At 40.5% G+C, this 15,097-nt stretch overlaps 1 protein-coding gene across 1 annotated transcript in view; it reads left to right on the forward strand.

Annotated features, from left to right (window-relative positions):
• LOC121946885 (plexin-A1-like) overlaps positions 1-15,097 on the forward strand; it is a 321,677-nt gene that overhangs the window by 201,694 nt on the left and 104,886 nt on the right. Inside the window, exon 10 of the mRNA XM_042491694.1 lies at positions 13,950-14,150. Within this exon, the coding sequence (XP_042347628.1) occupies positions 13,950-14,150 (201 nt within the window). The remainder of the gene's footprint in view (positions 1-13,949; positions 14,151-15,097) is intronic.

Genomic DNA, 15,097 nt, shown 5'->3' on the forward strand with positions numbered 1-15,097 from the left:
ATTATTTTTTGAATCTGTCTCCTGAGTCTCCCAACTTTATGGAAGTACAGTTAGTGCCAGTTGCTTCTACCTCTAAAGACGCAAATTACCTGCACTTCTGTCCTTGAAAAAACACTTTCAAATGCAACTTTATTTCAATACAGTGTGGTTCATTATGCGAAGGCTGTTGAAACATTGTTGTGTTACATACATTATGTATCTTCCATTTTAACCCTGTTGTAGTTTAAGGCTTGGTCTTGTTTGGAATGTTTTGATACTGGTGTCAATATGACCTTTGCTACCTTCACCAAAACAATACCTAATACAGTACTTTTTAAAAAGATTTTGCCAAGAATGTAGAAAAAATGAACTGGTAAAGACTTAATGTATGAGTGACTTATCCAATGCTATGGACACAACTAACTAAGTACTGAGGTTCAATACATAGCCTTGTGGTTATATTGATTTCCCCTTTGACAGATGGGAGCAAACGTGTCTTCAATGTCTGTTTTATGCTGTATAGATTGGAAACGGCTTTGAAGGAGATTTGTGATTCTGGGCTATATGAATCAAATTGACAAGTTTAGTCATCTTTGAGTGCAAGGTTCAGAGAATACAAGTAGAATAAAGAAATGGGTGATAGTCATAGTTCTATGCTAGATGTAGTCTTTATTCTAGAGCAGTCCGATGGGCAAACATTTGGGCATTGTCAGTTTGTGCAAAGCATGGATTGGTTACATTTGTATGGTATGACATAGCAGATATGCAGAAATTATGTTTAATTAATGGCTTTGTGTGTGTGTGGATACATTTAGGCACAAAAACAACTTCATTGTGGTTTAGAAAAGATCACAATTTGGCTTAAAATACCAGGCTTCGGCGGCACAATCATGGCTACAATCGCAGCAATGTCTCAGTGAAAAACATCTACTTTTTGTGGCAACAAGCCACCAAAAACAATCACTTGTGGTGACTAAAAAGCAACAGGAAACATAGCAATAATTCATGTAAAGGAACTACAAAGTCTTGTTGTTTGATTGTCCCAAACAGTGGTCTGGATCTGGGTAGCTGTCTCTCGTCTAGATGAAATGCCATCCATCTTTCCAGAGGCAAAGTTGGTTCATATACAACAACATTTTATAAACATTGATATTTTATGTATGAAATATACAAATGTAATATATTCATGATTTGCATAAACATACAATGCCAACATTTTCTTCAGGCAACTGGACTGTAAATTGCAAAAAGGTGCAAAGTACAAGCAGCCCTTCCATAGATTCTTTCACACCACATTGTCACGGTTCTATTTTCAACTGTTTTCCTTCTTTGACTTTGTTGTCAGTAAATACAGCAGTAAATAGCAGTGTTAATTCCTTTGAGTTTGTGACAGTTGGTCCCACATGAGATGTGAAGACAAAAGTAATAAGTTTCTTTGATTAAAACTGATGAGGGTAATAAAACCAAGTTTGCTCAAGTTTTCAAAAGTAGGTAAAACTGTTGGGTGACTTTTGATTAAGCTGTAATGAAGTCAAGGCATTGTTTATGTTCATACATTTATTTAAGTGTCAGAATCTCAGTTCAGAACAGCATGAACACTTCCTGCGTTTTATCTTTACCACATCACCAGCCTTGCTCCGTATCCCCTACAGTAAAGGGCTGCGAAGAGTGGGTGGACACTCCAAAAGGCTTCTAACACAGTTCAAAGTGTCTTTTATGGAACAGAAGAGCTCCTAGTCTAGTGCGATGGGGTGCATGCCCTCCTACCACCTGAGACTACGACTGAGGAACTTGGGTCATTTGAGCAAAATAGATGAAAAGTTTTCCCGTTGAAATGAAGCACAGGGGATGAGTCACAAATCTAGAATAAAACATGAAACAGGTCTCGCAAAGAGAAGCGATTGCTTTCAAAAGTTTTTGGCCCCAGTGAATTTGCATACTAGATACCGAGATATCTTTTGTTGTGGAGTCTGCTGCATTGTGTATTGCTTAAACTTTTACCACCTAGGACCTTTGGGACCAAGAAACTCATTATTTTGTCCCACAAGTCTGATGGAGGAAATGAACCCAAATACATGAAGGCAGATGATGGGGAAGTTAGTCGATTTATCATGGGCTTTTATACTGACCTTGAAAGGTTGGCTGATTCTTAGGTGGGTCACAGAAATCTCTTATTATTCACTGGGTCAGGGTCTAAAATGGGTTGCGAGTCTGTTTTTGGTTCCCTCATGACAAGGAGCACTGTGTCATTTTCTGCTCACAAGATGAAACTAAATTCATCAAATTTTGATCCTGAGGGCTGGGGGGAAAAAGAGAACACAGGGCTGTATTTAGTGAGGCCGTCCTGAAGAGCTTCTTATCTGTCATGTATCTTCTGTGTCACCCTCAGAAATACACACTCACAAACACCACACTCACAAACAGATTGTGTATTTTCAGAGGCTCATATCGATCCACTAGCTGATTCTTATCAGCTACATCCTCCTCTTTGACCATCCAGACCTGATAGCATCCAGATAGACACACTATCACACTTGGTCATCAGAGATAGCACACAGGGCAGTGCTATTCTAATGGAGACATGTGGGATGAAGAGCTCTGTTGAGTCAATGAAGTGGAGGTCTTTTCCCAGTAGGCAGCGTATCTATTTTGTAGCTTGATCTCTTACTACAGTACAAGGTTGAACCATTGGACAAATAGGCCTAACATGGCTCAAATAGTTTTAGAACATGTACAACAAATTATTGTTACTTACATTTTCCCCTTTTTAGGTGGCAGATAATTGGGTTTTAGGAGGTCAAACTTCTGCAACACTTGGAGGATAAAGAACAAATTTATTTCAGGACCAGGGCATTTTGGCTTGTGGCGTTCATCAGGGTTATCATGAAACACATCACAAACCTTAATTCTAACCTTGACCTTAGCTCAAAATCTGCCTATTTAGTGTAGCATTCTTTTAAGGAACTACAAATCAGCACATTTGTAGCTTAGTACCAATGGACCAAACCAGTGTCCATCATTTGCTCCCCTTGCCTCTCCACCAGTCTGGGATGACTGGTTTGAAGACACATTACCATATACCCAACCAACCTTAGTGGATACATGATTGACTGATGTATATCAATGCACATGACTGGTTGTTTTTCTTCTTCTTCTGTTTTTTTTTTTTTTTTTTTCCTGCTTCGTGGCCCATTCCTTTGAGTGGCTCCATGTTCTTTTGTAGTTGGTGAATTTGTGCCAGAAACGCCCACCCTGCCTCTCAGGTGGTTGGGTTTTGTCAAGCCCGGATCCATCATACTTTAGGCTTGACCTGGAACTCTGTGTTAATTTGGGATGCATCAGGCAGCTGTTTTTAACAAAAAAAAAAAAAAAATGAAGACCCACTGTCAACTATAGTTGCACCTGCTTAGCACCAAACAGCTGACTGACACAATTTGCGACTAGTTAGACTGGGTAACATAGCCACTAAAAAGCCACATATTTCCCTAAGGAGATGTTAGAGATCAAAAACAGAGCTAAAAGAGAGGGATTATTGAACTATTGGTCAACCCCAAATAAATATTAATGTTGCTCTATAACTCTAGGTTTGTGTAAAAAAAGAAAAGCAGCTGTTAAAGTCAATCCAAACCTCAAAAATCAAACATGGTGCAGGATTCCTCTAAGGAGCTGCTCAGCAGCAGTGTGCTCAGTGCTGCCACTATGGTCATTAGCTGTTTTAGAGTAATGCTACAGAGTAAGTTACATTTTTACTTTCTACATGATCTGTAATGGTCCTGGATGTGTGTTACAGTGTTTCATACAGAATAATATAGTTAAAAGTGTGTTAAGTGTTAAAAGTAAGAGGCATTCACATAAAAGCTAACTGTACTTTGCTGCTTCTTTTCTACTGGATACCATCCTTCTGGTGCACTTTTTATAAGGAAATTCTGAGTAATTTATCCAGCACATGAACATTATTGTCCCTAGTATGTGATTTCTTAGAAGAATTCTCCAGTGCACAGAACATGAACAAATGTTAGGATGAGCTTCACAAACGTCAATGTTTGGTTGACGAGATATCTGGAAAAAACACTTCAAATATTACATACATCAAACTCAGATCTGTTACTCCAATATTAAATCAATATCTGAACAAGAGAGCATTTAATTCAATTATTCTCGGTCACAGGGCTGAAAAAGGCCAAGAGGTCCTACATTGACTGACAGAGGAAGAACAGTACTACACATTTTAATGTACATAATCAAACCAGTCTGCGAGGCGTACACAATCCACATATCAGACATTATTATTCTGCAGCAGCAAAACCCACAAGAGCATCGTAGCACAACCCGACTGATGGATATCAGCTTATATCTGGCCTTTGTTTGACCTCTCGTCTTTAGTTTTTAACATCAAGAGATCTACAGCAATCAGTGCATCTGGAGGGTGTCTTATTGTATAGTTTGCAGTCTGGATAATAGCTGGATGTTATGATGTTTAGGTTGATTAAGCTGTCTGTTTTGACCTATCTTCATTTTCTACAAGACAGACACTGAGAGATAAAGAAAACAATTGTTAATGAACAGTGAGAGACAAAGAGAAAGAAAAGATGTGTGTGACTTGCTCGAGAAGATCTATATAGTTGCAGCCTAAGGACCTGTCTGTGTGTTGACTGAATGGAGACATCTGTTGGGATTACTAACATGACCCATTGCACAGTATTGTGGTACTTTCTGGTGTGTGTGTGTGTGTGTGTGTGTGTGTGTGTGTGTGTGTGTGTGTTACTTTCTGTTAGATTTATTCTCTAAGGGTGTAACAATATTAGCGTCTAAAACCGAGACATTGCTCAACAGATGACTCTTCCTCTCTCTCCCCTGGGAGATGTGGTCATCATATCAGGTCTTTTTCTTTCTTTCTGTGTGTGTGTGTGTGTGTGTGTGTGTGTACGCGCGCGTGTAACAGCACTGGTCGATGGGGTCTTGCCCCCTCCTTTCTGAAACGGTTCATTGGTCTGTAACGCTAATCCGCGGGGACCCTCTACACTGTGGTGACCTCCCCCCATGACACACACACACACATAGACAAACACACACAGACTCCCTCATCCATCATACTCGGAGTCTGTCAGCGCCTCAGTAAGGTGGCCTCATGGGCGACAGCCGGCAGCCAATCAGGGCTTTCGCCTCATTTCTGACATCACCGTAGATGCGATGTCTCCATCCTGATAGAAATTAATTCGAAGTGAGAGACAGATAATATTATGACTTAAGGTGTGTCAGAGCTAGATATGAATTAATGAAATTGCATGTTTTTTTTCCTCTTATCTCTTCCATAAATAAACTTATTTTTTTTTATAATTAATGTTGCCAAAACATCCAGATATTTAAACTTCCTAAATGTTACACTCTTGTCTCCACGTCATCCCACAAGCCTCTGTACATTTTTGAAAATCTTCTAACCTGATAACATGATGTTCCAGCAGCCGACAAAGAGCAAAGAATGTGAGCTAAAGGAGGCGATAGAGGAAAGGAAATGTGAAAATGCAGTAGAGCGTCATAGCCAGAGGGAGTTCATGGCTGGAGGCATCATCCCCGTTAAATAAACAGCACAGCAGGTAGAGGGCAGAGGGTGTGATGGAGAATAGGATGAGATGTTAGGAAGATGTATAGAGGAGCAGGAAAAGTGCTGTTAGGATGGATTAGAGAGCACTGCATAAAACATTACCTGTGGTTGAGTTGTAGGAAATGAACATGGCCTAAGATACAACTGGTCTAAAAACTTGAACTGAAATATATAACAGTTTTTTGGATTGACATCACTCAAAAGTAATGGAACATCAGTGAGCCTCAAATAAGCACAAATCTTCACTTCCATAAAGTCATGAAAACCTATGTACCTTATCTTTGTACCTTTTTCAAGCCTGTTAGTTTCCTAGATTATTTTAACCATTTAAAACTGGTTAGACATTGCATCTTTCACAAGCTATTTAGCTCTTTAAAAGCCAAGCAAGTTTGATTTATTTCAAAAACATTGGAAAAAAATGCAGTGACCAACTTGGTTAGAAATGCCCCTTAAACTGCAAGAAAATAGTAAAAGGTGATGAAGAAAATGACCTGAACATAACTTGAAAATTAGTTTGAAAAAGGGGGAGAATTATAAGAAAATAGAAAAAAACTGGGAAAAACTGTCCGGAAAACTTCATTTATAATCATTCTTGTTATATATTTAAAACTATGTTACAGAAATAAATGATTAGCCTGCATGTTTTTTACGGGGTTATTTTAATTTAATTTTTATTCTAGTTTAGTTTTTGGGGGGGGGGTTTTTGTTATTTTTTGGTACTTTTCATGTAACTTTTCACTAATTTCTTGTTGTTTCTGGAGCCATGTGTTGTTAAAATGCTCTTTGCTTTGCAAGAAATCAAAACCGACATGTCTACACATACTGAAAACCACGTCTTGATCATACTCAAAGGGAGACAGCAGTGGACTTACAAGTGGACAGCAGAATGCAAACTTAAACTGGAAAAAAATAATAGCAACCTCCTAACAGCAAAACAAAGAGCTTCTCCTTTTGTTGCATTAAGCTCAACAACAGCAAAAAAGCAGAAAAAAAAGAGAAGTGAGTGGCAACTGCTTAACAAGCCCACGTCACAAATTTTGCTTTAAGCCACGTGGACTCTCATTGTTACGGAAACCATAGTTACAGTTACGAAAGTAGCTAGCAAACTCTGAAACTATGACAACTGCTTGACGGTCATCATGAGAAGTTGATGAGCACCAAGGCTGCAAGTACGTACATTAACTGAACCCAGTTACTGATACATCATCATTGTTTTTGAATACAGCTGTACTTTTCCTACTAACATGTCAAAAATGTCTGAAAGGCCAAAGATAGGTCAGAAATGCCAAACAACTCCACACTCATGATCTTCGTGTACATACTAGAATGACCATTCCTCTAGTGTGATCAAAATACAGAAACATTTAAAACAATATGCATAGTGTACATTATTTCCCTGTTCAAAATGGCCACCATATGAATAAGCACAGTCAGTTTCCAAAAACGTAGCCTAGGGGCTCTGACAGAGACGTTGAGATTTTACAATGGTAGTCTGGAAGAAGAACTAATTTTTTCCTGAGGTCTTACCTTCCCACCTTTGATCACAGTGTCTGTGTATTTGGCCCCAAGGCTACTGTAAAACACTCCACAGGCCTAAGACTGCACCAGCTTACTGCGCAGAGCCAGAGGGCAAGATTTAGCTTTTGATCGGCGTGTGAGGTTGTTTGGTCTATGTGTATATTATGTGCGTTTTGGGTATCTAGATGTAACATAGGCTGTGTGTGTGTCTGTATTGCTCGTGTGGGAAATAGTTTGGATATATATAAGCAGTGTGTATGACTCCCGTGTTGCAGAGCTCCACCCCTGCCTCGCTCTGTTGGGAACTTGACCTCCTAGACTCACATCCCCCACTTTAATAAGCGAGTGGATGGCTCCCAAGACCTCACCACGTCTCCTCCACTCCTTCCTTCTCGCTTCACCTCTCCTCACCCTTCCTTATACGATGGTTTTATCTTCTGCTCATCCTCCGCATCGCCATCCATCCCTGACTTGCACTGCAGTAAATTTATATCTCAACAAGGCCTTTCTCGTGCGCTTGTGACTGCACTGGGAAATTTCCAGCGGCCGTAACTGGAAAGCACCCATCTCTAAAAGTGGAGAAAGTTATTTCTGGGAAGTCGGTTAACTCTCATCCCCGGATAAAAATAAAGGTTGAAAAACAAGGCGACAATGAGGGATAGAAGATAAAGAGAATGTTCGAAAGATCAAGTGTGAGCGAGAGGAAGAAAGAAAAGAGGGGAGCGAAAGCGAGGGATTAGAGGAATCCCCCAGGTAAAGAGATTGTTGTGTCTCATTGTGTAGATCTGCTCCGCTATCTGATGCAGACTCAGCTCTGACACCTGTCACCACTCCTAATGAAACAGCTCCTACAATCCTCCGCTCGCACATCTTTTGTTCTTTCCCTCCTTCCTCTGTGTGTGTGTGTTTGTGCGATTGTGAGTCTTTGTACTGTATATGTAGGCTCGATGCAGAGAATGCCTTTGTATGTGTGTTGCTGCGTGTTGTGCGTATTATCGCGTTCCTCAGAGGAATGTGACGCTGTGCTTTTTATCCTGACTCTGATGCATCAGTAATAAGGGACAGACGTTAGGAGAATGTGTGTGCGCATATGCATGTGTGTTCCTGAAGCAGTCGGGAGCAGAATTTGAAGCAGAGGCACAGATGTGAAGTGGACTGTGTGTGTGTGTGTGTGTGTGTGTGTGTGTGTGTGTGTGTGTGTGTGTGTGTGTGTGTGTGTGTTGTGTGTGTGTGTGTGTGTGTGTGTGTGTGTGTGTGTGTGTGTGGCGGCCAGACAGTATTTCAGTGCCACAATAGGAGCAGATGCTTAAGCCCAGTCCGTCTAACATTAACAACAACTACTTCAGACCAGATTCTCTACCATCTAGACAGACTCACACACACACACACACACACACACACACACACACAAACACACACACTTTTTCCCTTTTCCCTTTCTGAGCTTCTTTAGTCCTGTTTTCCATTTTATTAGAGGCTAGAAGCAGTTCATTAGCGGTCTGTCGCCATCTGTGAATACTTTAAACTTTAACTGTCAGCCTCACTAATTGACAATCTGCTTCACTGGGCTCGCTGGCATTGATTTGATCTCTTCTCTGTCTCTCTTTTCCTCGGTTCTTTCCTCCTCCTCCTGCCTTCTCTCTTACCGCACAGCCACATTCGCATCCTGTTAGATTCTCCGTAAAAACGAGCTGCCAACTGGGAGAAACCTGTTCGTCCCAGCCTCCTACTGATAATTACAAGCAGCAGCTTTCACATTATCCAACTTGTGGTTGTAAAGTGGACCGCGACGGTTGGCAAATAGCTACTTCTTAAAAAAGGCAATCAGTGTTTTGAGTGTTTCATTCATGGATAGTTTTAAAGTTAATCTTTTTTCTATGTTGGCCACTTGGGGGCAGCAGAACAAATCGGAGAACACCAGCTTGACCTATTATCAACTAATTATCACCTCGCCTCATTTAGGGACCAGCCTATATATGCTTCTTGCTGAAAACAGCTGCAGCTACTGATGAGGTTGGCGAGAGTGGAGTTGGAAGGCCTGAAAGCCGAAACAGTTAAAAGACGTTTCACAACCTGTTGCATGACTATTATGTGTGGGTTTGTTTCTACTATGAACACGCTTCACATGACAATCATTTGATCCATTGTCAATCAAAAGAATATTAAGTACAGCTTTAAGGGAACTTATTGATGAAAAACATGATATTCAAATGTATTTTTGATAGGAGCATTTCAGTGACTCACAATGAAATGACCTTCGCCCTTAATCTTTTGTATCATTATAAAGTTTCAATGTTTGTTCTTGAAACAAACCACTGTATTAAAGCAGTGCAGAGCAGTGGTGATTAACTAGCCAGTGGGACACACACATGCAGGGTCTCACATGCACTAACATGCTGCCACACCACCTGCCACAACAAAAACCACAGAAGTAGTGATTGTAGACTCTGGTGGGCCCAGTCAAAAATTATTTTTACACAGACATTGCATTATAGAGCCACTATCAAGTCCCTTCTTGATGCCTCATTTGCATTTTTACACAGAATCAAACAATGGTGGCATCATGCCACTTGAGCTTGTAAATTTTAAATAGCATGCTGGCATTGCAGAAGCAAAAGAGATGGTAGGGGCTTGACATGTTATACAAGAGCATAGAACTCTAATGTGACATATGACGTACGTCAGCTGCAATTTATAAACAATTACAACTGCACAACATGTCAAAACAATTATCAACTGCCACTTGTTATATGGCGGCTGATCTCATCCTCAGAGTGTCGGAGGGCAAGGAGCTCCTGGACCATAGTCTTTTCCCAAGTAGTGTGTTTTTTTTTTAGCTGTGTCCTTCTTCTTTTAGTAAGAGTTAGCTGATAACTGCTATCAGTTGCTTTTTTAACTTTCCAACTGTGGTTCGCACACATAACATAATACATAATACAGGCTCAAAGGAGAATAACCCCCCCCCCCCCCCCCCGCCAGAAGCTGCATAACAATGTGTCCTGCCTTGAAAAGAAAGTGTGTAAAAGGAGCTAAGGAAGGCAGTAAATGGCAAGGAACTAAGAAAAGAAGCAGGGGGTGAGGAAGACAAGAAATAAGTAAATAAGGGAAGGAAACAAAGGTGAAGGAAGCAAGGAAGGAAGGACAGAATGGTTGCACTGATGGTTACACCCAACATTGTGTGTATGACATTCATTGCAAAATGTGCCAATATGAGAGTGGCCAATGGGGCCCCCTTTCCAAAATTATTTTGGGGACCCCAAACATTTGCCTGTCTTGCCTTCACTGATGGTGAGCCGCTGCAGAGAAGCTCAGCTCACAACACACACAGAGGTAGCATGACTTCCTTTTATGCTCAGGGTGCCATTACTCCTCTATATCTTAACACAGCAAGAGTTTTCGCTGCTATAATAATGCTCTGAATGTCGCATAGAGAACCTTTAAAGTGCTCCCAGTGTCATTTAATCTCCAAACATTCACATCTTTGACTTTTCCACCCTTTACCTTCCCATATGGTGATGGTGCTATCTGACTGTGGGAGTGTGCTATATAGCCATGAAGGGAGCAGAGGTGTCTCCTGGTGCCATTATGTCCAAAACCTCTCTCTCCCCCTCCGCATCCACTCTGCCATTCCCAGGCCAATCTGCAAGTCATTACTGATGCTCCATTAGACAGTACCTCTGCACAGAGCAAACTCATACTGAGATCACTCTGCAGAGTACCAGGATGCCGCTGCGGTTTGACTTTGGGCATTCATTCCTGATTAAATAGAATGCAGTTCCCACTGATTTATCATCGCAGATATAAACGTTTGCCATCCTAATAGGAAAATTATAGTTTGCTTAATGGTTGCTTAAAGTGTAATACAACTTAATTTTTAAATTCTAGTTTGGTATTTGTATGGCCTTTATGATTGTTTACCGCACCTCCAGATGAATACCAAGTACACATTAGTGGATATAACTTGTTCAGGGGTAATTACAGCCTTTATGATATTGCAAAGGCCCATTTTTCCACTGACACAGCAGGTAATGTCTTAACAAGTCTTTTAGTCAGAGTTTATATAAGTTGGAATTTTCTACAAACAAAAACTTTGTTCCATTTTGGAACAATGAATTCCTCCCATATTATCAGTTGAAAGCAGAGATGGGGCCAAGTCGCTGTTTTACAAGTCACAAGTAAGTCTCAAGTCTTTGCACTTAAGTCCCAAGTCAAGACCCAATGCTCACCCTTGCTCGGGCAAGTTGCAAGTCAAGTCCTTAACAAAACAAGTCCTAAACAATCCTAAACAAGTCATTATGCGCACCAAAAAACACTGTAATTGTAAAATCTGTTAAAACAATTTTTTTGGTAGTTTTCGGCTACCATCTGTAATTTTTACCCCGCGCATTTTGCATACTGTGATTTGTTTTTTGTCGACAACCCATAGTTTTCGTACACTAATTGGATGCTGTCGGATTAGTTCAAACAACTGGAGCTTGAGAATTATCTTTCGACTTGCTGGGAATGAATAGCATTAATTTTTGTTGATACAGTAAATGAAGAGAAGTTAACTGATTCAGGACAGACCTTTTGATCTTTGGGCTTGGAGAAAGGTGTCCAGTATTTTCCAGTAAAAGGGCTAAATTCCAAGTAAAGTGACAGGTCATCGGTGTCAAATTGAAAGCCTTTTTTAATTTTGTCAAATTTTCAAATTTCTGACTCTAGTGTGACTTGAGTCCAAGTCCTCGGACTCAATTCCATACCTTTGATTAATAGACACTTAACCCTTTGAAACCTGGATTGATGGCACTTTTTTGTGATGTTTTCAGATTTACAAGTATTTAAACCTACGAACCCTAAGAAAATTGGACAGTTTGTTTTTTTTTTTTTTTGTGTTGGGAACATGGGGAAAAAAGGCAATGAGAAACTTGGCAATAAATGTTGTGTGGAATTTTTTTTCAAAGCTAGGGAAAATTGTCCAAAAAAAACTATACTAATAATTATTATAATTATATATTCTAAATTATTTTACAGAGTTATTATTATTATTTTGAAGCTTTTTTAAGTTTTTTGTTTGTTTTTGCTAATTTTCAGGTAATTTTCTCATACTTTTTTTCATTTTTTTGCTAATTTTTGGATAATTTTCTCTCAAGTTGCTACATGCAACCATAGCCATGTTTTTGAAAAAAAAAAAAAAATGACACCAATCTGCTCTGGTTTCATAGGGTTTAATCTCTTGAATATAGTTATTCACTCCATTAATGAGTGAAATTGTAAAATTTTTTACTTGCTTTATTTTAGCAAAAACAAAACAAGTTGCTAAAACTGAATTCGCTATATAGTTGTGAAACATCTTAGTGTATGGTATAAATTGAAGACATTCATTTAAAAATGCTATAGAGGTAATTACTGTAGTATCATGCCAGGCATGAGCATGTTGCCATTAAATCTAAATGAAAACACAGTTTGAAATCCAGATGAATTCCAGACCATGAGCAGCGATATAGCATGGATTCCAGCTGACAGCTGTGTGTTGTCTTTTGATTCACTTAGGCCTGAAAATATGCTTAGAGCTTTCAATTATTTTTCCTTCATTAATATGGTGCAAAGCTACTGTTGCAGCCAATTTTTTATTGATTAAAGAGCAGCAGGAAAGCGCTGAATGGAAGCGCTGACCCCTCACTCATCTCCCTCTTTATTCCGTTACACTGTAGCTGTCTAACAGTGCAGCATGGTAGAATTAACACTGTCCGTGTTCCTCAGAGACGCTGCCTCAGGCTCTCATTTTTGTCCACGCAGAAAGAATTAGAATATCCTTTGGTGCATTCATTTAAGGCCCAAACATTCCTAATATCCATAACAGCCTCATTATACTGAGAAGGGTTTGATTCCAAAATGGCATGTACTCATTTTGACAAGAAACTGCCACATCCAATATTTAGTGGTTCATAAATAGGACAAGAGTCGATACTCAAGAGTGTTGATAATTTGTAAGTGGAGGTTTTAGGCTGCCTGATTCTTCAAACATGTTCCACCAGGAGAACAAAGGATGCTGGGATGCATCTAGAATTATGAGGTTGGATGCTCTTGAGAGGAAAAAGTAAAAGGATTCATAGGTAATTATGCACAGAAAGGAGTTCTGTAATGTCATGCTGCCATTTCTAATATTGCATTAATGACTTGCGAATTAGAATAAATAGTTTTTTTAAAAGAGCTCTATACAATATTCAGAGCTTATCTGAGATTCGGAGGTTGTCTGCACATTCTCTCAACATGGAGAAGGCTGAGGTAGATAACTAGCACACTGTAGACGTCCACTTGCTGGGAAAGATTAGCACATTTGTTGATTCAGAAAATGAATTGATTTGTGGCACACCTTTTAAATAACAGATCTTGTAATCTTTAGGGGAATGCATCAACTGTTTTCAAGTCAAAAGGCTCAAGTCCAAGTGAAGTCACAAGTCATTTGTTTAAAGTCAAAGTGGAGTTGCAAATCTTGTTCGATTTTGTCAAGTCTAAAGTCATTCATCCAAAGTCCGAGGCCCGAAGTCATCCACATTTCTGGTAACAGCCATTTGATTGCAGTGCAGAGGGATCCACGTACATTAACAAGCACGCACACCATTGCACCACTAAATCTTAGTTGTTTGCTGCTATATTCATGCTTTGAATGACACATGTAGCTCCATTAATGTACTTTTGGTGTGTTTTCCTCTGTCGGTGGAAAAGGTTTCAGTTTTCCCATCCCATCTTTACAGCGTCATGTCTAGAACATTCTGTTCACTCACATCTGCATCCTATTGAGACTTCCTGCTTTCTTTTCCTGTCACGTCCTGATATCTTTATTCATTTTTTTTTCTCTGCTCTCCAGGAGTGCCCTCAGATCCTGCCCTCCACCCAGATCTATATCCCTGCAGGAGTCATGAGACCGATCACCCTGCTGGCTCAGAACCTGCCCCAGCCGCAATCTGGACAGAGGAACTATGAGTGCATTTTCCACATCCAGGGCAACACGCACAGCGTCCCGGCTCTGAGGTTCAACAGCACCAGCATCCAGTGTCAGAAGACTACGGTAAGGCTAAAGGTGGAATCCCCTGCAATGTCTGTTGACTTGATAAATGTGAGTTTTTTGTCTTGGCCTAGGGGGTTGCTATTGACTGATTACCATCTCAGCCAATCCTAATCAAACATCTTACTGCTCCGACAATCCCCAGCTGTTTAATCTGTCAGCAGGAGCTCCATTCAAGGACAGCCACACTGGTTTAACCATTTGTAGGCTTTCCAGCTGGTTATTGTGAGACAGAGAGACCAGCACTAATGGACTGGTGCGGCAAAGACTTGAAACTGAGGTGTATGGCCACAGGGTGTGATTGTCTCAAAGCCACTCTCTCTTCATTCCCACTCTTCATTCCTGCCTCTTAGCCTTCAGTCAAACTGTCACCGCTAATAGGGAGCGACCATTTCAGCAATGTTAATTTCCTCAGCTCCGATCAGGGCATGAGGCAGAGGGGAAGCATTTTAACGACACCAATTATGACTTACTTAACGAGACATGTGATTAACATGCAAGCCGCAGCGCTCGCTCTTGGTGATAGGTCCAATTGCGAGTCCTCGCAGTTAAAAGGCAGCAGGAGCTGGTACTGTGGCTTTGGCAGCTTTGCCGGCCGCCTTTTCTTCAGCCTGTCACACACCTGTCAGGGGCTCTGGGTCATTTGAGCCGGCTGCGGCATTACCGCTGGGCTCGGGGAACACATCGCTGATTTGCAGCCACTTGCTGTTTTTTGAACTCTACCCAGTCATCCTCTTTCACCCCTACAAAGGCAAAAGAATGAGCTTCAGCGTTGTGATCCTGGAAGTCGCTCTGCCTCTGATGTTGGATAATGACACGAAAAGTACTTCTGTGGCACCTTATTGAAGTTGATTTACAGATCGTAATGATGGCTCCTACAGTTCTTTTGTGTTTCGGAAAGGTAATTTGTGCATATTTAGTCGTTTGTGTCTCTGTAATTGCCTCGTGCA

The sequence above is a fragment of the Plectropomus leopardus genome, chromosome 8 (genome assembly GCF_008729295.1).
Source record: "Plectropomus leopardus isolate mb chromosome 8, YSFRI_Pleo_2.0, whole genome shotgun sequence".
NCBI classification, from domain to species: domain Eukaryota; kingdom Metazoa; phylum Chordata; class Actinopteri; order Perciformes; family Serranidae; genus Plectropomus; species Plectropomus leopardus.